Here is a 24,976-nt window from a genome sequence, read left to right as displayed (position 1 = left end):
AGTCACATCAGCGTATCGATAACAATCCGAACATTTGTAAATATCGTGAATTTTGCTCCGAGTCACGAGTCAATCCGCATTTCTGAACCGCCGAGTCATGTCAGGTCAAGTCATTTTTGCAAAGTGACTCGAGTCAAGTCAAGTCATACAAAAAAGGTGACTCGAGTCAAGTCAAGTCATACGAAAAAGGTGACTCGAGTCAAGTCATGACTCGAGTCATCCCAACACTGCCACTTCAGTCAGTACTGGATAGTGGATACTGGATATGTTCTCAACCAGTGGTCGTCTCAATTTCACCTTCGAGAACATGCATTCGACGCATGTCGGGTGCTCTGTTTATCGTTCTCGGTAGCAGACGTGAAACCATATACTCAACACAGTCCGCTATTTCGGCCTGGTTCAAACCACGTGTTCGAAAACAGCTTGGTAGTATGGAGCAATTGGAGCATTAATCGCGAGCCGGAAAGGATCTCGGCCGGGCCCGGATAAGAGGTAGACTCGCAGTTTGGGTAGTAGACTATACCTGAAAAAGTGATGGCCAGAGTTACATTTTTGATAAGTATGGATTTTACATACTAAAGATTAGTTGTAGTTCAAGGGTAATTGCTGTTCTTGCAAATTTCTAAAGCAATATATGAATTGAATTTTTATATTTGTATAGAGTAGACCGAACAAATCTTAATGATTCAACATCTTCGATCCCTCTAAAACAGTTTTCGCTATAACCGCCAGGTTTAGATACGCTGTCCTAGCGTGAAGAACGCTTGGGTTAAGGTAGATCGAGATGCCACATCGACTTTTCAAATTTTCATTTTATACCCGTAACCCCGAGAAAGCGACGGCATTGTATTTCTGAGAATTTATTCCCGTTTGACTTTGCCTGTATGCCTACCAGCGAGGCGTGCTGAAGCAAATATCCCGCGAAAGTGCACAAACACGAATATAAAGTCTCGAGATTGACCTTACACTTACTTTTTGATGTATCATGTTCTAATCCTTGTTACAAATCATCCTTTTTTCAGTTCACCTTACTCTATTCGTCAAATGCTAATATCATTGCAATCGGATTGCAAGATCTGGACTATGCAAAACAAAAATAGACTCCAACGCTAAAATTAGATCGACTCGCAGCTTTTTTAAACTCTGGTCTTGCAAATGTGCCTGACCATCATTGCATTCCGAACACATCAGAAGCCATCAGCCACCTGTGTGCGATACAAAATAAATTTGTTGACATCAAGCGCAGATGCACAATTTCATTCAATCATTGCGGTTTGTTGAAGTCAGAAATATATATGGCTTTAGATGTCCCTGTCTGAAATTTGAGGATAATAATGATCTACCCGATAGATATCGAAATTACCCGGCTATCTAACGCATCTTCAAAGACTTCTTAGGCCATCATATATTTGTCGATATCTATACAACGCACAACATCTTACTGACGTTAAAACACTATGCTAGACTATACTGACATGCGAGCTTTTTGTAATAAATTGAAAAATATACGTGTGTCAAGATCGTGTCATAGATGCCTATCGGAGTATGTATGTATGGAGGGGTGCTTCTCGGCAGCTAAGTGCTTTTGCATCATGTCTGGTCATTTCTGCAACTATGTGTCCCTGTCGAACAACAAAACAGTGATCGAAGCGCATTAGTACTTTTTAATAGTGAGTTGAAGGAGAGTGGAATCTAGTATCTTCATGCAGATTGAGCTAGATCATGGGTGGACAAACTGGACAATCTGCGGCCCTAGAACTAAAACTTATGCGGCCGGCTACACATAATTCAATTAGCCTGTGTTGGTGGCCATCGACATGCAATTCCAATGAAAGAATTGGATCCCAAAATTTGACATATTTTTATTCAACTTAAAAACTTTCTACACGTTCCGCGCGAATAAGGGTGACTTGATTACAGTATTAGCGTACTTGATATCGGAGCTCCACCGTACAGATACGAAAAGTAGAGGAAAATAATGCGCCGATTTCAGTTCGTGTATTATAGTAGGCTAATAAAATGCATTCGGCTACGTTCCGCTTCTGCGATTAGAAACTTTTATGCGCTAGACATTTCACAAGAAAACAGTAAATGTACAGAACACCGCAAGGCTTTCCGCAGCGCGAAGCTCTCCCCAGTATAGCCAATTTAACATTGATATTTTGCGTTCGGGTGGGCCATTACCACTGTCCGCTGGAATGCAGCCGGATGCTTTATATATATATAATCGAAATACGGCCGTTAATAGCAAAAAGGTTAAACACCCATGAGCTCGAGAAGAGAGATGCTACCCTGGGTCATGTGTAGTGAGTGCGTGATGCGAAATAACGCTCAAGCGTCTCTGGCAGGTCATGTGGTATTATTTATTGAGTATGTTAGATTGAAATGCGAAAATTTCGTAATGAAATTAATAATATTTTATGTGTGTAGAAATCTTTTCATGGTGGGGCTATAACTTATATGCGATAATGGAATATACGCCGTGAATTCACTGCTCTGATCCGAGAGTGCACAAGCAACATGTATATATAAGATGAGTACGGTTAACGCCGTAAAAAGCCTGCCGTGTCAAATGCTTTGAAAGTGGCATCTGCGGTATTACCGGTTGAGATTATATGTCGTGAAAACAGCACATAATCTTCTAAAACCCGAGCTATTTTTGTAGCTATACTTTTACTACTGCGAACACATAATTTCGTCGCCTATAACGTATAATTTTAGTATGTTTGTGGTCCGGTCATAATCTGCAAAGATAGATGTAATATTTTTTATACGTTCAAGCACTAGAATAGATCGGAAACCATGGTTACAATATTTGGCATACGTATACGGCTACACAGTGCACACCTTCTGCGAATACCTTAATACGATTTCACAATTAAAAATCTGCTACTTTTCTCGGATATCGATGCACACTAGAAATGTTCCGTATGTGTTTTAGCAACGTTATTCTCAAGACTACGGGGCACAGTCATACAATTTGGCATTTATGTAATAGCCAAACTGATCACGTAACTAAACGCAACATACTCTGTACCGTGAATTGCCGCAGTGTGCAGTGTTGCATCGTATTGGAAATTATCATTTCGGCGTAAAGTCTATAAAATAACTGCCTTTATGGATACTTCGTTAAAGCACCCGGAACGGCTACAGTCACACTATGCCTAAGTAGGGCTGGGCAAAATCGAGTGCCTGAGTGATTCGATTCTGAATCGCGTAATATGCTTCGAGTCGAGTCGAGTAATCGAGTATCACTCATTATGACGTCATAACAGAATGTAATATGTCAAAGTTCAAATATGTACCTTTTATGCCACCACAAAGAATATAATGCCTGTTATCCATCACATTAAAGACACTTTGATATTTTTTCGACCATACCGATTTTATTTCACTTGGTGACAATATTGTGGGATGACCATGACTTCAGAAATATTCTATTTCCAGTAACGTTCGTAGCTTTGTACTATATGTTTCGTATGCTACGATGCGGACAATCAAGGTTTCAAGGCTTCAACAGTGAAAATTAGTATCGAAGCTATAATTCTCGTTGATAAATTACCTTTCACTGACGAAGAGCGCTTAATTTCAATACTCGAAAAAATCGTCTTTTACTGCTCGACTCGAATCATTAAAATTAATACTCGATTCAGATTCGAGTACTCGAATCATTGTGCCCAGCCCTATGCCTAAGCAGATCATAATATAAGTTATAGTAATAAGTTCAATTTTAATATTGTTGAAATATTGAAGCGGTCTTTTCAGAGACACCCTCACTATTTCTCACAAGAGAAAATTGGCATCTCTGGCAGATTCCATAGCCGTAGGAGCAATTATATATTTTATTCCATACAAAATCTTTCGGCAACACCATTGCGGTGAGTGTCGTCCTAAAATATCACGTAAAATCAAAATAATTGGTACAAAAGCCTCAGTATGTTGCCAAGTGATTTTTCCTGCCAGTAGACATAAATCGGCATCTGCCGACTGCATTTGGAACATGCTAAGATAATCATCAACTTCAATAGTTTTGCCAAACGTTCGATATTGGTTGAATTCCAACACCATTTGTATTTGAACACTCAATTTTATGTATTGTCTTTCTCTTTATTTATGTTGTCAACAGGTTAATCGCAACATTATGTATCCTTAGTTTATTGACAATTCCATTTCCTTGCTGAATGTATAGCGAAACCATCAATTGATGATTTCAGGGCTAAGAAATTTTTTGTATTGTTATTGTTCTATAACGAAGGTAGGCTATAGATGTTTATTTTGACTGTTTGAAAGACTTTCTGTCACTACAAAGGTGTTTCGACAACAGTCCTCGTGCATAATATGTACCGCCAATTACAGATCACAGAATACAGATCCAATCACCGAAGAATTTTTGTGAGGAAGGCCATACATAGCTCTATCAAAACCGAAATCAAGAAGCTTCAGTGAGCTTTGTGAGGTATAGACAAAACTTTCGTATTATTGTTTTTCCAACTCTCCTTTCAACTTATATCTCTCTTTGTTCAATGCACATTGCGCAGTGACTGACGCAATCAAATAGACGAGAAACACTTCAAAATACTAATGTTATTTGGTATAAAGCCATAGCCCCCTGTAGTATTGTCATATTTGATTTCACGTATCCTTATATTTTATCTGTTCTGACGAAGCAGACAGAGAGAAGTATTCAACAAAAGTTTTCTTTCCAAAGTAATATCGAGATTTATATCACATAAGCAATGATCATAATACTTTTACCATCATTAGGAATATACACATCATTTCATACCCTCTTTGACATCTGTTATGTTCGTGCATTTACGTTCGGTGTCGTACAACTCTTTCTTTCTATAGGATTAGTAATTACCGCCAATCATTATTTCCTCGTGTGTCGTGCTTGTATTTATATCCTGTGTTCTGTTGTCTCGTGGTCTTTCATTTAACTGAACTCTGGATCGTGTCGCCTGTACTATAGTTATTCTGCTGTTAATATATACTGATTTCATATTGCAACTTCGTCGTATTGAGTTATTGTTCGAACAAGATCAAGAACATAACAATTGGTGTCAGAAGTCGGATTCATAGTTATTTCTGCGACGAAGATAAAGCATGGATTCAGGTTTATTGAAGCTGCTAGAGAAGCAGCAGGCAATGATGGCGAGCCTACATGAAACAATGGCAAATCAAAAAGCACAGCTGGAGCAACAACACGCACAGCACAGAGAAGATTTGAAGCAACAAGCGATGCAACAAGCAAAGCATGACGAAGCAATGGCAAAAGTCATGACAGAGATGGCGCAGTTAACACAGAGGTCGAGTCCCGGTGCGTCAACTTCTGAAGCTACCGCTCCCAAGTTTGATTCGTTTGTAAAATCGAAGGAGAAATGGGACCAATATCTGCAACGATTCAACCACCACCTTGCAATTTACGGCATTTCCAATATGGAGAAGAAAAGGGCGTGTCTGCTCTCATGGGTTGGACCTGAAACCTACTCGCTCCTACGTAATTTGTTTGGTGCTGCTGATGTCAGTGCGCAAACTTTCGACGCGTTGACTGAGAAATTGTCTACACACTTCAAGGACTCAATTCATGTGCAAGCAGCCAGGTACGAATTTTACAATTGCAAAATGCAGCCGGGACAATCGTACGCCGATTGGATCGCTACTCTACGCGGAATCTCCAAAGATTGCAACTTCATATGCTCAAGAGATGGCTGTGATCAGAGCTACGTTGATGAGCTAATGCGCGATCTCATCATTAAAGAAACGCCGCACGCGGATGTGAGACGGCATTGTCTAACACAAACCAATCCATCCCTTGACGACGTTCTCAAAGTAGCCGCAACATACGTGAGAACGCTTGAAACTGATAGGGTTATCCAAGGCGAGAGTAGCAGTAAAGACGCTTCCATCGTCAACAAAATGACGGGAAGTTATCAGAAGGGGAAAAAACCTTCCAAATCCAACCAAGGCAACTTCCTAGAAAGACTGAAATCCTGCAGCCGCTGTTTCATCGATCACCAGAGAAAAGACTGTCAATATCGACATTCAGTATGTCAGAAATGTGGTCGTAAAGGTCATATCAAACCTGTGTGCATGTCTACCAAACCTAGTATCACGCAACAGGTCACATCCGTCAATTTCTGCTCAGTACCACTCCTTTCCTTCGATATCGATCAACTATATCGACGCGTAGGAAACCAGCTCTGGATCAACTCCAGCATCAACGGCATTCCGTTGCCGACACAGTGGGACACTGGTGCACCCTCCGCCATGGTGGGATTGACTGGGTACAAAACTTTGGGCTCTCCGAAACTCTCAGCATACCATTGCTCTTTCGTAGCGTATGGCGACAAGCCATTGAAAGTGAAAGGTATTTGCACTGTAACCGTGCAGGTGGGTTCTGAAGTTCGAGTTGGCTTAAAATTGGTAGTTCTCGACGAACACCGTGGGCAAAACATTTTTGGTCTCGATTGGAGCGATGCTTTCTCCATGACCGCTAAGGGAACGTCTGCTTTGGATGCAATTTCCTCGCAGATGGTCAAATCGCAATCATGTAATACTATTGATATTTCTGATTCGAACGACAAATTGGTATCTTTTCAGTCCAAATTTCCCTCCGTTTTCTTTAATGTATTAGGACGTTGCACCAAGACAAAGGTGACAATTCACTTGAAACCTAATGCCAAGCCCGTATTCAACAAGCCACGCCCTTTGCCTTTCGCAAGGCAAATCGCTGTTCAAACCGAATTGGATAGATTAGTCAATCAAGGTATCCTCGAACCAATCAATTACAGTGATTGGGCAGCACCAATTGTTGCCGTCACTAAATCAAATGGATCAGTACGCATTTGTGGTGACTTCAAAGCATTGAATCAACAGATTCAGATAGATCAACATCCCCTGCCCTCTTTAGATGAAATTCTTCACAAGTTACAGGGTGGTTGCATTTTTACGAAAATTGATCTTGCCGATGCTTATTTTCAGCTAGAATTAGATGATGATGCAAAGAATTTGTGTGTCATCAACACGCAATTCGGTCTATTCCGTTATCGACGCATGTGTTTCGGAGTCGCATCTAGTCCCGCAAATTTTCAACGTTGTATTGATGCCATGATCGCCGGCTTACCCGGTGTTGCTAGTTTTATCGATGACATAATCGTTACTGGCATTGATGAACGCGATCATTTTCGCAACTTATCGCTACTCTTTGAGCGCCTCACCGAATACGGTTTCACCGTCAACTTCGCTAAATGTGAATTTTTCAAAAGTAGTATCGAGTACCTTGGTCATATAATCGACAAGGACGGCCAACGCCCGTCTAACAAATCCGTTGAAGCAATCAAACAGTTGCCTAAACCTCAATATGTTCGCCAGCTACGGGCATTCCTGGGCAAAGTCAATTATTATCGCGCGTTTATTCCTAATTTCACGAATAAAGCCGCTGCCTTATACCGTCTTCTTCAAAAAGACGCGAAATTCATTTGGAATACGGACTGTGACGCAGCTTTTCGCATTCTCAAAAACGACGTAATCGACGCTACGCAGTTAGCTCATTATGATGTAAACAAGCAGCTCATTTTGTCAACTGATGCTTCTCAATTCGGAATCGGCGCTATCCTCTCAATCGAGCACAATGGCGAAGAGAGACCGATCGCGCACGCATCGAAAACCCTTTCAGATTCGCAAAAATCCTACTCTCAAATAGAGAAGGAAGCCCTGTCAATCATTTACGGAGTCACTAAATTTCGTCAATTCTTGTATGGTAGAAAATTTACGCTCGTAACGGACCACAAACCGCTTTTAGCTATTTTCTCGCCAGACAAGAAAATTCCCGTGATTACAGCGCAACGCTTACAGCGATGGGCACTAACGCTCATGGCTTATCAATACGATATTCGCTATAAACCGACTAATCAGCACGGAAACGCCGACGGTTTATCTCGCCTACCAAAGGGTCCAGACCCTGAGTTTGACGAACTGGAAATTCGTGAAAACGCGGAGATCGTTCACGCTATTAATATGGCATTCGATGGCTTACCGTTAACTCGCGATGAAATTCGCGACGCGACGCTGAAGGACAAAACCATGAAACTAGTAAAATTATCTGTCACTCATGGTAATTGGAATCCAAAGGTGCACATTGATGATTTTTCTTGGTTTTCGACTCGCAAACATTCGCTTTCTCTGCACGAAGACATAGTCATGCTCAATATTGATGGTTTTCAGCGCGTAGTAATTCCGCAGTCACTTCGCTCGCGAGTCTTATCATTGTTGCACGAAGGACATTGGGGTATCGCGAAAATGAAGCAGATGGCTCGACGTTACATCGCATGGCCTTCTATTAATCGCGACATTGAAAATCTCGTTAAGAGTTGCGACGCTTGCCGTAAGGTAATGAAAGCGCCTGATCGTCAGTATCGCGAATGGCCCAAAACGTCTGAAAGCTTTGAACGAATTCACTTGGATTTCGCAGGTCCAATAAACAATAAAATGTTTCTTGTCATCGTCGATGCGCATTCGAAATATCCTTTCGTTAAAGTAATGAATGTCGGATCTACCACAACCTTGTGTGTAGTCAACGCTTTGCGGGAAGTCTTTTCTATTGAAGGCTTGCCCGTAACAATCGTCACGGATGGCGGGCCGCAATTCACATCGAATGAATTCGATACGTTTTGCTCTAATTTGGCTATCAGCCATATCGTATCACCTTCTTTTCATCCCTGCCTCGAACGGGGAAGCGGAGCGTTTCGTCCAGACTCAAAAGCTGGATTGATAAAAAATTGCGACGGGGGAAAAGATCTCAACTTCGCGCTCCAAACACTTCTCGCTACGTATCGATGTGCTCCGCACCCGGGCATAGACTGGAAAACGCCTACCGAGATTTTACATGGTCGACAGCCGCGCAATTTGTTAAGTTTGTGCTCGCCCTTCGATAAATCGAAACCCGTTACGCCTAGACAATCAGTCACTCATTTCGAGATTGGTTCCTCGGTTTACGCTCGCAGTTACCGAAGCGGACCAAAGTGGGTTGCTGGCGTGGTGACGGAAATACTGGGGCGTGTTGTGTACATCATAAAAACAGATCATGGGTATTGGAGAAGGCACAAAAACCAACTCCAACCACGCTTGATTTCAGCTGGCAATAATACAGCCACACAGGAAGTTGCTCAGCCTCAGCAGTCGCAAGCTGAGCAACCATTGGTTAGGAATAGGGCACAACGTCCTGCAGCTAGTCCTGCTCGATCGTCGGGCAGACGTTATCCTCTTAGAAATAGGAAACCCACCGATTTCTATAGACCGTAAATGTGGGCAACCCTCTAACTTACAGGGGAGGACTGTTATGTTCGTGCATTTACGTTCGGTGTCGTACAACTCTTTCTTTCTATAGGATTAGTAATTACCGCCAATCATTATTTCCTCGTGTGTCGTGCTTGTATTTATATCCTGTGTTCTGTTGTCTCGTGGTCTTTCATTTAACTGAACTCTGGATCGTGTCGCCTGTACTAAAGTTATTCTGCTGTTAATATATACTGATTTCATATTGCAACTTCGTCGTATTGAGTTATTGTTCGAACAAGATCAAGAACATAACAACATCTCTATTGCGGGGGGAAAGAAACGTAAGAAACCCTCCCGGTTCTGAGGCTCAAATTAGACTAATCTATTGCGCTTAGCGCCGAATTAAGAGCAATTCAACTCGCGGTTTGTGGCCGATTGCCTCTTACTAAGCGTGCCTTGCGTAACGTAAGCCCTGCAAAACAAAGCATATGACATAATCAGAAAGAAGATAGGTTAATCTTTAGCGAGCGAAGAAGTATACTAACGGATATAACTTTCTTATACTAACTGAAATCCAGAATTTGTTGGAGTTTAGTGCCCTAAAGTCCTATTTACGTGAGTGATCCGATGTATGAATCTGTCAGACTTAAAGCTTCATACGGCCGATGTCCGATATGTTTTCACTGGGAACTTCAACGTCTCGCCATTCGCAGCCTTGCAAATTCATATTATACTGCTCAGTGAGATTAGATCTCGCCCCTGCGGATAAATCCTCGACTCGGAGTTGTGGAATCGTATCAAAATATACCCTTTCGTTATAATTGTGCTAAATTGCAATCAAGTGGGCCGCAATTTTTGCGTTTTAACGCCAATTAGGCATACAGCTGAAGTCATTGGAGCATGCGTGAAATGTGAACATCCAATGTTCTGTTAAACAAAATAAAATGACGTGGGACGTAAATATGATTGATGAATATCATCCAGAAACAGTAACTCTTAACGAACGTAATATAACACGCACCATTATTACGAATGAATTCGATTCCTAGAACTCGAGAAATACTATTATGGCTTTATATATTACAATTGATGACACGCCATAAACAACAAAAGTTACTACATCAATCCATAATCCTGCGTAATCCAAGACTGAGGCAGTTCCAGCGGTTAATGAGAGTCCGGTAAGCGCTCATATCTATCGAAATCGGACACCAGCAAGCGTATCGTGAGTATGACGATTTAAGAGATTGGAGGATTTGATGACTATTCCCTTACTTGCAACGTGCGTCAACGTGAAAAACAGACAGAATTAACGTCAAATCTCTGACTCGAATACTTACAAAGACTCTACGTCATGCAATTTTGCGCTTTCGTCGGATAAGCTGACCTCATTTGTGTGTTGGCGTGCTGGTCAGGGCGATACAGGTGTTCCAGGAATATGTGTCAGCTGCTGTATTTCGATATCGATGTATACAATACATGCTTTTTCGTATTGTTCAAATTCGAGACGACATATAATCAAGTGCTAATAGCTGGCGATTCCATTATCGGATGCCGTCTGTGACGTAGGCCTACCTCCGAATCCGGCTGACTTGTACCACCGCATGCCTTTTAGCTCTATTTAAGCGTACAGTATACTCGCCCCTGAAATACTTCTGTAGTTTCTCATATATAGTTCGCAACCAAAATTTTTATCCAGTCGTTTGCCTACTCCGAGTATGTAATCATAGGGTCAACAGGAAAGCAAGTTTGAGCTATTTTTATTCATCCCAGTTTGAGCCGTAACGATATTGGTACGTTTGGTCTGATCGACCCACACGACCTCTGAGTTGGGTGCGCAAAATTTGCTAACAGCCACCGGAGAACCCAAGCAATATTGGCCGCACGTGTACAATCCGTACATCTTGTTAGCATCATCTCGTGGTCAACAATTTAATGACCCTGTAACGGTAGTCTGACATTTCAGCATGCGACACAATGCAAAACGACAGTTGAACATGCAACACTTGAGCATGCACATGCACATGTGGCTGCATGATTCCGAAACTAATGCTAACCCAGAATATTCTAGATCCCCATTCCTAATCTTACCCAACCCACTTAACGCTTGTGCTCAAGTGTCGCATGTTATTGTGTCGAATTGCTCAATGCCAGAGAGAGATATATGATATTACCACCATCGAAATGCTTTGACGACGGAGTTGCTATACGGTCGTGAGGTCATCTAGTCTGCGCCCCCGTATTTCCTTCTCCTCCATGCAATCCGTGATTGCTCAGCGCCCAGCAGATTAGCTGCGGATACCAATTTTCCAGTCTTTGGTATGACCCGGCTGGGGATCGAACCCACGACCTACTAGCCGGACGCATAACCACTACACTATCTCGCTATCTGCTGACGTCCACGGAAGATTCTCACAAAATCCGAACATGTAGTCTCACCTGTATGGGCAATGGGCATTTCTCTCATTATATACAATGCACTGATGATGGCGATTCTAAATATTGTTTGAAGTGATTTGGAATCTTGGAAAGTGGCAGTGTAAATGTCTCGGGGAAACTGAATCAAAATATAGTTGAAAATTAAAATTGAAATAAATAAATGCTAGATAGTAGTGCTTTGCAGTCATATCTCATGAAATCGGATGTGGTAATACAGCAACAACAGTATGCGCAAATGTAACAATGTATATCTGTCCTGATCCCATCGCCTTCCCAGCCTGCGACTTCGTTGTGCAGCAAACAGTTTCCACTGAGACAGCAACGTGTTTCAGTTTTAATCCGCGTGAGGTCCTCAATCAGTGAGTCTCCTCGATTATCGCGCGCGATAGTCTGGACACAAGCTGCGTTTAACGCGAGCGACCGACCGACTCTTAGCAATGCGCGTTCTACACATTCACTTCACACCCACTCACACAGTCAACATACGGACCCACGTCCGCTTATTTCGGATCTTACCTCGCCTCGCCCGACAGCTGCCGAAAAGCCTTCTTCCGAATATTCCATTCTTGATGAAATGTCGTGGATTGAGTACTGCCCTGAAAATATGCGATTACGAGTCAGCGACATACCGAATCGCTCGGTTAGCGTGTGGGTTACATCGTAAGCTTTTCATGCCATGGGGCTGAAGTGAAATTTCGGATATATACCCTTCTCCACTCAAACGAATCAAATTGTTCGGTTTCGACAAATTTCACCCACTCACTCACCTTCCAACAGCAGGCTCGCTATTCCTGCCTGGATCTCGTCGGCGATCTTAAGTAATCCGTCAAAGTCATTTGCCATGAATGTCCTGGTTCTGTCGAATTTGTCTCCGGTTGCAATCACCTGGTGGGAAGGCAGAAATATAGCGTATGGGGCATCGGAGACTCTACGCGACACGATGCCCCGTGTATTGGCTAGGGCATCAGTATGTACGATGACCAACGCGCGATATATATTGGTCGTGGACAACGGTGATTCGAATCGAAGATTCAACATCGATCTGAGCCATTTTTGACTCGATCCAATTCGCGCATTATTAATCGAATAGTGTCTCTTTACGGTCGAATACATGTGGGATGGCAGTCGAATTGTTTGTTGCCTGCCAAAGAAGCTTTCCACATATTGCATTGTAGCTGCTGCGCTGGTAACTAATCAAATAAACCGGAAACATTGTCAGCAACGAAGTACTACTTATTGGAGTACTCAAGTAGATTTTGTCTTCTTGTAATGCTTACTCGGGTGGTGATGTTAGACTAAGTCCAATTCCACTTCACAGTTTAAGGCAAAACTTATATCACGCGAAATATCCCCAGTACCATGGTAACTAATCATATTTTCTACGATTGCAAATGTTTATGGGGACAGTACAGTAGTGCGGGGTGGATCGACAAATTCTCTTGTCCGACTCCGGTCCTGTTTTTCAATTCTCTGGTCCGACTCCGGTGCCGGATTCTTCAAATGACAGTGATCAGATCCTAAAAAATCCGATGATAATCATCTACGAGTATCTATGTCTAGCTCCGGCCCAAAATGAAAAAATCCAACCGGATATCCAATCCGATCCTTCAATCCATGCCTCGCTCTACAGTCCAGTCATTTTGCGTCCGTCGAAAGTCACGTTGTTCATTTGACTGCTAAAAGCATGCTATCCCTCGACTTTACCTAATTTTCGGAAACTTCTTTCATGAATACTTTTCGTATCTTTAATTGCTACTTCTACTTCAGTGCCACCGCTGACTAAATAGTTTTGAGACGTCATAGGAATGCAGAATTGGAGCGGGAGTCGCGGGCAACTTATTCTCCCTCAACGTAAAATCCGCGAATCGCATTTTCTCAGAAAACGACAAATTCACTAACACTCAGCTCCGTTTCGTTCACATCGCTCCCAACACCGACGGCAAAAGGAAGTACCCCCAAAGCTCTCAAATCGTCGGCAGCGGTCGGCACCAGAGATCCATCATTAGCCCTGAACACAAATATCGCGCGCAAGTTAGAGTTACCACAATTTTTCAGAAACAGAAAGGAGGACACTTTTCACAGGCTGCGAAAGTTACTGTAGCGGACGAGAAAACGGGTGATTTTTGTATTTACGCGTCAGTTTTCGAACTCGAGTCCTGGAAATACCTGTCTCTCGTAAACTAGACCCACATTTCGCGCTGTTTGTGGTCTTTCTGGGTATTTTAATCTAAAAGAAGGACGAATTGACAAAAAGGGGGACCTTTGGGCGAACGGAGGACATTTTTTTCAAAAGGAAGACATATCCTCCTAGAAGGAGGACGTATGGTAACCCTACGGTTAGAATACGATTAGAAATACGGTGTTGAACGATAATGCCGGAATGTACATGAATATTTTTCCACGCGGTAAAAGTATTTCCAGACTCACTTGCCGTCAGTTAGCAGAATCAGTATTTGTTTCGTGGTCTTCCTCCCGAAGTACAAAGAGTCCTTGAAATCGCGTTGGACTTTCCTCAATGCCTGCCCGGTGAAGGTCCTATATCCGTCCAGCGGCATGTGGTCGACAACGGACGAAAATTGACCATGGTCTCGATACGCTCCTAACTTGATGTAAGTGTAAATGTACAGTTGAGTGGAGCGGTTTCTGAAATATATCGTGAAGCCCTGTGACCTGTAACGCTTTGATAAGGTGGACTCCGTGTACAGAACAGGAGCCAATCCCGGGCAATCGGGTATTCATGACAGTGACGGTTGATAAACGGTAAGTATGTGATAAGATTTATTCACAGCCAGTCAGTAACGAAGTACTTATACTTTTTCGAAGCACTGAAGTATAGGCTTACCATATTTTGGAAATGTAAATAGAGGACACTTTTTCAGAAATTTCAGACATGCAAAACTGGAGAAGAATTCTCAAAAACCGGTAAATTTTTCCCACTTCGTGATCGGTTGACTAAAAAAAAGGTCATCACTTCCGCTCAGAGCTCAAAATAACGTTTTTCTCTCCACATTGCCAGGTGGATGACTAAAAAAAAAGGTCGTCTCTTCGCTCAGAGCTAAAATCACCGCTTTTCCCTCCGAAATACCCGCCGGAGCTTCACTTCTGCGCTAATTTGCGGCATATCACTCGCAATTTGCTCTAAATCTGACCAAAATTTTCCAAAAAGAGGACAAAATCTCAAAAAAGAGGACAAAAGGGCGTCCTCCGAGGACACTTTCAAAAAAGTCAAAAAAGAGGACAAATCCTCTTAAAAGAGGACGTATGGTAAGCCTACTGAAGTAGGTGTTGCCAACTTGAACTACTTATACAAGAGGGTATGTTAAAGACCAGTGTTTCCCAACCTTTTTCGACTCGTCGCCCCGCTATCAATCTCAAAACAAATTTTCGCCCCCTTTATTTACGGATCCGAATAAGTGGACATATAAACGACAAATTTATTCACGTAACTATGATCGCTGGTGAATTTACTGAAAAGTTCATTTTTTCGGGGAGGCAGGTGATCGGAAAACTGGTTTCCGTTGAGATGACCTTTTTTCGCATCATAATCAGAATAAGCCATCTTCACGTTTTTGACCATGTTAGTTAAATATATCTCAGTGGACGTCCGAACATTTTCGCCCCCCATCACCCCCCTGACGCCCTCTTTGGTATTTTCACCCCCTTGTTTCTCAAAATCGCCCACTGGGGGGCGATTTCACCCACGTTGGAAACCACTGTTTTAGAATATACCACACTGAACACTTTTACGCATTCGATTTTGAAAAGTATTAAGTATACTTTTAGGATAACTTTGCATTACTTTTTGTGTGAAATCGTAAGAGTCATTGCTTATTTTAGTTTCGAAGATTGCACCTATTTGTATAGTCACAATGTTGACTAGTTTAACTCATTCTGCATATTACCTTAACATTCAAAAGCGTCGTTCTATTTTATCACCTTTGAGTTAGTCTGTTAACATAGTATGTCATACAGTTCTGAATGTAATCATGCACGCTAATCTGTTCTGTAGTTCTAGTGGGGTAGCAGCGATGAGTACTTGTAGTCTTACGGGAAATAGTCGGAATACTGCACCACCCCGAAATCGACGTTGCCATTGTTGTTTGTGATCTTTCCAGAAAGTGACTTGACCCAGTCCTTCGCTTTCGAGAAATTACGCTCCCCAATAGATTTCGAGCCGTCTAGAAGAAACAGGACGTCGACGTGCAGTGTGGGGCATTCTGGAAAATTGCGAAAGTTAACATTCTTTCGTATGAACTTTTTGTAGATGGTGATTTGTCTTATTAGGAGTGCTTAGACTTTTTAATCGTTTGAGATATTCATGGATTGGTCAGAAACTTGTACAAACTACTGGATTTTCAAAATGCGCAACTAGAACTAGAACTAGAACTACCAACTATTCCATTTTGTAAAGTCGCAACTAGAACTAGAACTACAACTATCTTGCAACTTTTCAAAATCCGCTACTAGAACTAAAACTACTACTATTCACTTTTCAAAACCCGCAACTATAACTAAACCTTGAACTAACGACCTTTAAAAATTAATATAACGCAAAATACAGCGCAAACTTTTGACATAGCCCACCAACGTGTTTCCTGCCGCTCATTATCCGAAAAATAATTGCCCACCTCTGGCGTAGGGGTTCCCAGGTCATTAAATGTTAAGGACATTACCGAGCCTGATTTCATTCTCCTAGGCAATTAATCTTTATTTTATCGGAAATATCAGACATAAAATCGACATTTCAAAAGGACGGGGTTTCGAGTTTGAACTGCGAGAGATTTCGACCCTAAAAATCTACCCGCTGCTGGCTACACCACTGTTAGCAGTGATGACTATGAGCTATTTATTTCAAATGCGAAAATAGAACTAGATCTAGAACTACTGCATTTTCAAAATATACAGCTAGAACTAGAATTAGAACTACTCAACTACTCAAATCTGCAAGTAGAACTAGAACTATTCAATTTCCAAAATCTGCAACTACAGCAATAGAGCTATAGAACTATTCGAAAGAGCGTCAGTTATTTGACCGTCAACTAACTAAATGAGTAGTTTGTACGGGTCCGATTGATCATGTCAAATCACAATCAACTATATGTACGATTTTGTTACTACCCAGGACTACCGAAATGGCTCGCACTGAATTGAATCATGTCATCGATGCATACAGTGAAGTTTGTAGGTGCTCACTGCTGACAAGCTGCCCCAAACACTTTTCCAAAACGTTCATCAATCATAGCGGAACCGCTTTTAGAGATTTGGTATATTTTCAAGTGTACCTGTAAAATCTTGTGTGTTCTAGTCAACATGTACGTGGTGCAAAAGACCTAATCGTTCATAAGCGCCACTATCCAAACAATAATATTAAAAATAATATTGTCAAGCGTCAACCAAACAACGGAAGCGTCCGTGATATACGTGATCGACTGGTAGGCTATATAGCCGTCAACATATTGAGCACACGTGGTGTTAGTGATCTGGTGTCAGGGCCGTAACTGCAGCACCCCAAACCTCCCAATTGGGGGGAGCGAGCTCGAAGGGGGCCCAGTGTTATTTCGTGAATTAGCATAAATTATAGGTTTCAAGTTGCCAAGTATCTTGATTTTGGGGTACTTTTCCCCCAAGAAAAATTGCGCAAAGATTTATAGAAATTGGCATATCGGCGTTTGCCATTACCGGGCGACGATGCACCAAGACCTATAAAGTTTTAGGCCATGTAACATGCGACTCCAAGACGTGTGCCAGAACGATCGACAGCGAGAGTGGCCGAACCTTGGCCGAAAAGGACTGCCCTTATGCTGACCGAAAACTTCTTTATATATACAAAATACATGTAGGTTTAATTAGGCGCCTAAATGACTGGCGCCGAATGTTCCTGTCTTGGCAATCTGAACCTCACAAGACAAATACCATCCCGCAGCGAAAAATTATATGCCAGTGAAGAAATACCAATTTGAAATCGTGTGCGTCTTTTGGTTTTAGCCTGTGTTTGGGCGATTCTTTATTTTTAATATAGCAGACAGGAGCTCACGAAATAACATCATGTTACGGAGTCATACCAACGAGCCCTACAGTTTCCATACCACCTCACTCAGCTCTACCGGTAAATCTGATTACGTGAGCAGAGAAGACAAGAAATTGATAGCAATATATATGCAATTCCCGATCTTATTGACCGATTTTATCATGAATTATCGAAACTTTTCGCGCTTTGCGCTGGCTCACTAAACAGTACGACTAATTACGTGGCAATTCTATGTGTCGGAGGTTTCTCTGGGCTTCTCATCGCCGACCTCACTGCGCTTGCAGTGCTTTGAAAAGCCCAGACCGAAAGTGAGCCGTGCTACAAGTCGGCAGCAAAGACCACGACGGGGACGCATGGATGCGAGAGTGCATGATGATTGAAAGAGAGAAAGAATGAAGAAGTCCCCAACATTACCAAAGACAAAGAACTTTGAACATTACAAAAAATTAGTGTCGTGGTGCACATAGCCTGGAAAAGGCGAGAAGCGCCACTGTAAAACTGTCAATAATAATAATAATAATAATAATAATTACGTGGCAAAAGCGAACAGCGTGATAGGGGTAGGTTTATCACCCTATGGGAGCCCAGGACCCAAGTTTTTTTGGAGGGGCTGACGAAGGGCTGTTTCGTTCCTGCCGACGGGTATACGTCCGAAGATGTTTAATTATTATTGAGGTGTCCTACCTTTTCAAACACACCTCACTCAGCTCTACCTGTAAATCTGATTACGTGAGCAGAGAGAGGATAAAAATTGATAGCAATATGTATGCAATTCCCGATCATATTGACCGATTCAATCGAGAATTATATAATTTTTTCGCGCTCCGTTCGGTTTATCATCATACGGGGGGCCCAGGACCAACGTTTTTTTGGGGGGCTGACGAAGCGCTGTTACGGCCCTGCCTGGTGTTATGTAGTAATGTAATGCGCGAGATAGAAAACTATCTGATATAAAAACTGTCATATATTTGTTGACTAGTAACTTTGTAACTTTGTGCATCAGAAACTTTGTTCTGTCATTGCTAAGTACACACTACCCTAGTGTAGGCTATAACTGCAGATGAATATATAATGTATTATTGTATCTTTTGTTAAATTGTATTATCTGTAGAACTATGCCTTGCGTTAGTGAAAGTTTTCGACGTATTATGTGCATGTCGCCATCGTTTTTTTTATGTTTGAAGCAATGACGAAAGTAGCAGAAAATCAAACCTGAAAATGAATGGTATGTAACTATGTGACAAACCGACGAAACATGCCACTTTTTAGGATTATCGTGCTATCGCTGGTAGGATTTCAATTTTATGTGAAAAATCTTTACGAGGCGTATAATTCGATCTCTCAATCCGTTCCAACGCCGGAGCGTTGATACCCAACGTATAAACCCGGCATTTACTTTTTCTCTCTTCCGACAGTAATTTCCAGGAATCTCCTCTATTTTTGGACTCGTAGCATATCCCTTTGTTGAATTTCATGGTATCGCAGTCCAGTTCCCTTCTCGATGAACAAACCTAAACATAATGATATCGACAGTGTCCGGTGTCATTCGCCATGGATCGTTCATTAATTAATCATGTGCTTTCGCAAACTTAGCAATGTTGCAGTGATGTGAAAAGCAGGATTTGAATCCAAACTGCTCCAAAATGCATTTTAGGTTTCCTCGCGTCTCTGATTGGAAGAGTCATAAAAACGCGACGATGAAGTTAGTTTATCGCACATTAAATTATACGAAATTGCACTTGTGTCGCCATTAGTCATCAGTCAGTCATTCTCCGCTGATTGCGAAGATCCATGTTGCAAATTTGTAAGCAATCGTCGGCGATTGGTTGTAATTATAGTGTGCAATGCAGCGTCCCAATCTACTTCTTCAATCAATTTACCTGAGCAATTTCCAGACAGTTTTATTTTCTACCTCTACTTCGATAAGTTTAGTAATAATCAGAGGTGATCAGTAACGAAGTAATTCTACTTTTTGAAGTACTTCGAGTCGATTTTGCCTACTCGCACTACTTATTAAGTAGTTATGATGTTAGACTACCTCTACTTCTACTTGACAGTTTTCAGTTTTTTTAGGCAAACATAGGCGTAAAACACCTACTTACTTACTTGTGAGCTGCAACTCCTACTTCTACTTGACTAGAAATTCCGGCGTTACTTCTACTTCTACTTCAGTAATGACGGTGACTACTTTGACCACCTCTGGTAATAATCCTACTTCTTTACTTTCAACTGAGTGTTTCTATGGTATTGAATTGGTGGTGCCTGTAATTTAGTGCCATCAATAACTACTTCGATGACCTCTGCTGCTGGTAGAATTCCCGCATGCTCTTCATCGTCTTTTAAGGGTTAAAAAGCTCAGAAAATAGCTGATGAAAGAGCGCACTCACAACCAGGGCTTTGGAGCCGGAGCCGGAGCCCCGGAGCCGGACATTTTTACCGGAGCTGGAGCCGGAGCCGGAGCTCTATATAAAATTCAGCCGGAGCCGGAGCTGGAGCTAGTTATTTGAGGGGTAGCTCCGGCTCCGACGTATTTCATATGATGCTATTATATATGCAACAACCATATCTGCTGAGTTCACATAATTCAACAGCAGGCCTTCGCGAAATTAAGAATCTTTTCCTCTTTGGCGCTACTTTATCCGACTAAACATGTTTCTGGGGATGTAACAGCAGAGCAGTCATATGTTCAATGTTCAATTTTCATACATGAATGACGAACCTCGGTATGCTAGATATGCCTGTGAATATTATGGGTGTTCGGCATACCCGCAATTTCATCATCAACAAAACCTTGTTGGCCAATTGTACGGTTCGAAAATAATGATCACTATGTGTTACGCGAAATGGGAGAGAGGATAAAAACGTGATTTCGTTGCACAATGCACATGTCGATATGACGAGCACGACCCGAGAAATTCCATCTCATTGCTGCTATGAATCGGATGAGCAAATACTCGTTCTTTCGTGATAGTTCGTTAATCGGGCCGCGAAATTGGACAGTGTTAGTGAGTATGCAATTACGCATGTGAATTGGAATTCCTTACTGCGCATGACCGTCATTCACTCCAGTAAGGATTTTCGAGCGTGAATAGGGGATGGCAGAGGAACCCAAAACGCCGTTACACTCAGCGAACAATTGTCGCGGTGCGAGCGACTCAATGCGATATCAGGACCACAGGGTATTTATGCTGGAGACAAATTACTGATATGATACGCGCTTTCCAATTTGTAATCATCTGTTTCGTAAATTCATTCTTGATGTCTGCTTGATATTCTAGTATTCCCGGATTATCGCTCACTGTGACTTGTAAATGTGCAAAGTGCATACTGTATATAGTTTAATTCGTTATGGGCATTGCGCAATGTTCATGGCACAGTGTTTAATTCCATTATTCGATTCGTTTCAATGGGAAAATATTATATTCCGATAAACTTGATCGACACCGGATGGACTGGTAACGAGTGCACCAATATCGAACGTCAAACCATTGGCCATTTGGTGCAAATCGAATTTTTATTGATGAGGTCGTGATCTCCGCCCATATTGCTCTTACTACAGTTACAGTTAAATAATAATCGCTTATTTAAAGATTGAATTGAGCTGTATGGCTTAATGTTAACGAGTACAGTGCCAATGTTAAAACGCCGCATCAGAATTTTCATACCGTACACAGCAATGGCATGAAGTAAATAACGTTCTGGTGCAACTAGGATGTTATCGACAATTGACGAGTATTCATTATGACATCACAAGCCGACACGCCGGCATCTTGCACCAATGTCTTCGTTGCTGCATCCGATCTTACTGACAGCTGACGGACTCTAGATTACTATAGATAACTAACCTACGGGTAAATTAGTCATATATATAGACCAGGGGTGGCCAACATTTTCGGCTAAAGGGTCACATGAAATTGACGAACGAGTGCGGTGCCCACTACGCGCGCCAGGCGCGTAAAATTTTCAAAGTTAATAATACTATTACTTGAGTATATTGCGGATCAGCTGTATACCGCCCGCTGGGCTCAGTTTGCAAGGACAGGACTATTCGGCATCTGGACCAGGGATATCTAGACTAGATATAGTCTAGTCCAGATATCCCTGATCTGGACACATCGATATCGAAGATTCTCGCTAAGGCACCTTCGATAGTTTACAGAGCCGGAGCTGGAGCCGGAGCAGTGGTAATAATGCGGCTCCGGAGCTGGAGCCGGAGCTCGTGTATGATAGAAAAAAGCTCCGGATCCGGAGCTGGAGCAATGCAAATTTACGGCTGCTCCAAAGCCCTGCTCACAACGAATGGCAAGAGAAATAAAGAGACGCAGAGCTGTGACATCAGGCTCTAGGTCAGAGGTGGGCAAACTACGGCCCGCCACACCGTTCTGTGCGGCCCGCGAGAGTCTAAAAAAACTTTTTTAAATTTTGATAAAATGCGTACTAAAAATTGAATTAATGCAGGGACTTGATTAACTTTTTCTTAGTATATTTCACCTTGATAATTCTAAGACATGGGTTTTCAAACTGGTGGGCGCGCCCCCCTGGGGGGCGTGAAAGCATCTGAAGCGGGGCGCGAAGCTGAGCTCAACTGAAAAAAATTTTCGCGCTCCGCGCGATTTTCATCCGTTTCATAGTTGTTGCTATGTATTAAGTCTGAATTACATATTTCAAAATCTCTCATCCACAGTCGTAACCTTCCATGCCATCAAACTACCCGTTAGGTTTGCTAGCATCCTGGGTGCGTTTTGTGATATGACGATAAGGGGGCGCGAAATCTTTCACCATCATAAGGGGGCGGGACGTGTTTTAAAAAATTTGAGAACCACTGATCCAAGGTAAATACTTAATATCACAGCGGGATAGCTGCAACGAGATCGAGATAATTTGGATCACCAGTGGGATTTCAGATTGGCCACTTCATTTTCATTTTTAATTATTTCAGTGATGTGCTTATAAAAAACGATTCGGACGTGTCTTAGGTAGATTCGTTGTCTGTATGCGTAGAATGGGGGTATTTATATTTTATCTGCACATAGTACAAGCGTGTTTGAAGCTAACATGGTTATGATGCTGTCAGCATTGTGTGTCCTGGAACTGAGCCAAAAGTGGAATTACTAAATCTATGAACAGATCGCTCCTCACAGATTTATATTTCAATTCTGTTCTAAGAATCGGGCCAACCGACTTTCATCTGTATAGTTTTGACAATGGTTATTGAGGTCCGCCAGCCTATGAAATCTCGCCACTGTATGTTTCAGACGCGTGTTAGATATCATCAAAGCAATATTTGGCTTGCTTTAAATAGCACATATATTGTCTCCATGTCCTCACTATATAATCAAATATCAATATTGCGTTTTGGTTTATAATTCTAATTTTATATAGTGCGGCCCGCGAATGAATTCAGATTTTGAATGCGGCCCGCGAGCTCAAAAGTTTGCCCACCCCTGCTCTCGGTCGACGTGGAGGCCGGTTTAAGAGACCGCAACTGGTAGCTCGGCATCCTCCTATCTGTTCATTACATCGCATTGTGCCTTATCGCACTGTGCATTGTGTGTGTCTTGTTCAGATGAAAGTATAATCTGACGATTAATACGATTACTGCTCGGTCCCGCTGAGCTAGGCATTCATGGAGACAATTTACCAGTATCGTACTCCCCGATGCGTCATCTAGCGACAGTCCAAAATGATCTCCTGCTTGCAAACCCGGCTGAATGAGCTCCTCGCAGGAAACGCTCGAGTTCGAGAAAAGGTCCAGGTTCGAGCAGCGCAATACGCTGCCAATAGGTTCTTGGGGTCATTGACCGAGTCAGATTCGATTTGCTGTGAAAATGGAATCGGCCTCACCTGGCATGGGGCGTCTTTCCATAGTCTGGTAGATCGGTTCGCCTGGCTCGATTGTTTTGGGGGCGCCAATTAGCATGCTGAAATGCACAGACGCAAAATCAAGTTATCTTATTATCTTTCCGAAGCCGAGTTTGATTGCCGGGTATACTTCCATTCAAAACTTGTTCATCAAATAAATGCACGCGATGTTGAGCACCTGTGTGGTGGAATTGTCCTGTACTAAATATGTGTGGTGCAAATCTTAGTTGTATCTTTTATATACATAGTACATACATTCATATTTTGTAATATAGGCATAATTAAATTCTCTCTCGCTCTCTCTCTCTCTCTCTCGACTTCAAAACAAAGTAAATGAAATATTCACCACAGAAAGCAATGGATTTATTTCCCGCTCCTGATTATGTCAAGGAGCTAACAGTAATACTAGGACACTTCCACTTACCCATACTTCCCGTAGCTGGTTTTGTAAATACTCATCGAGTACCCTAGATATGTCGGCGTCGTGATCGTTAATCCTTGGTAAATCACACCATTGCCGATGTACTTTGATCCATAGTTCTCCAAAATGTTAAACGCCGACGTTTGTGCGAGGATGAAGCAAAGTAAATAAATACCCGTGAAGGGAGGAATATGATTCAAAGAGCCTATTTGAATAGAATACAGTGCGGGCATACTGCATGCTGCACGTCCGATGATGAAATGGTAACTGACGTAATAAGGACAGGAAAGTTTCATTATTACAGAGTTAATAGGTAGGCTATACATATTAGGGATGGTGTGAACGTGAGGTTCACGTTCGCGTTCTGTGTGTGAACCTCGGAAATTTTGAGGTTCGTGTTCACAACAGAACCTTGGTAGGTTCTGCACTGTGAACCTTTTTGATAAATTGTAATTTGCACTTCATTATAAGATCTTTGGTTCAGATTTATTGCATTTCAACTGCGGGTCACTCTATGCATGGCGCTGGCAGCATAAAAAATCAACACTAAACGAGCATGCACCTTGACAACCTTAAAAGTTTTACTTGCTTTTTTGTTACAAAAAATTTCTCGAAATATCCAGCTTTCCGTTTGTGAATATTTAGTGAGTCTCTGCTATGAGCTCGAACCGCAATCATACAACATCACGAGCGATATACGTAGTCAGCGAATGATGCTTATTCAACCAATCAATGACATTGATATCGTTTTCCAATGTAAAAAATCGAGCGGGCGTACGTGGTCAATCTTGACTTCATATCTTTACTGTATCATTAAAACCAAATCCGTGCGATTAAGGTGCTGGCTACTGCTATATAACTTGTTGTTTATGGTATCGGTAGCGAGTATAGAAACCCGTTTTACACTCTGCTCAATATCAATGTAGCAATACTCAGACTCCGAACGC

The 24,976-nt window shown here is 42.1% G+C and overlaps 1 protein-coding gene across 2 annotated transcripts; it reads right to left on the bottom strand.

Moving 5' to 3' along the window:
* Positions 1-186: 186 nt before the first annotated feature.
* On the bottom strand, positions 187-24,339 carry LOC145447957 (integrin alpha-D-like). Of its 2 annotated transcripts, none has more exons than XM_080326255.1 (10): positions 24,033-24,339; positions 23,591-23,667; positions 23,388-23,533; positions 19,143-19,257; positions 15,767-15,935; positions 14,146-14,361; positions 13,618-13,726; positions 12,486-12,603; positions 12,235-12,314; positions 187-523 (listed from the first exon to the last, which is right to left on the bottom strand). In XM_080326255.1, the coding sequence occupies exons 1-10, from the start codon at positions 24,323-24,325 to the stop codon at positions 518-520; spliced, it is 1,329 nt and encodes a 442-aa protein (XP_080182381.1). In that variant the 5' UTR covers positions 24,326-24,339; the 3' UTR covers positions 187-517. The 2 variants fall into 2 exon arrangements, with proteins under 2 accessions (XP_080182381.1, XP_080182380.1); XM_080326254.1 differs by lacking the exon at positions 187-523 and adding an exon at positions 11,730-12,108.
* Between the last annotated feature and the right edge of the window lie 637 nt (positions 24,340-24,976).

This window comes from Botryllus schlosseri, chromosome 10, assembly GCF_051294905.1.
Source record: "Botryllus schlosseri isolate E-star chromosome 10, Bs_hap1, whole genome shotgun sequence".
Classification (NCBI taxonomy): Eukaryota; Metazoa; Chordata; class Ascidiacea; order Stolidobranchia; family Styelidae; genus Botryllus; species Botryllus schlosseri.
Note: the sequence above shows the minus strand (reverse complement) of the source record. Positions and strands in the feature narration are given on the sequence as shown.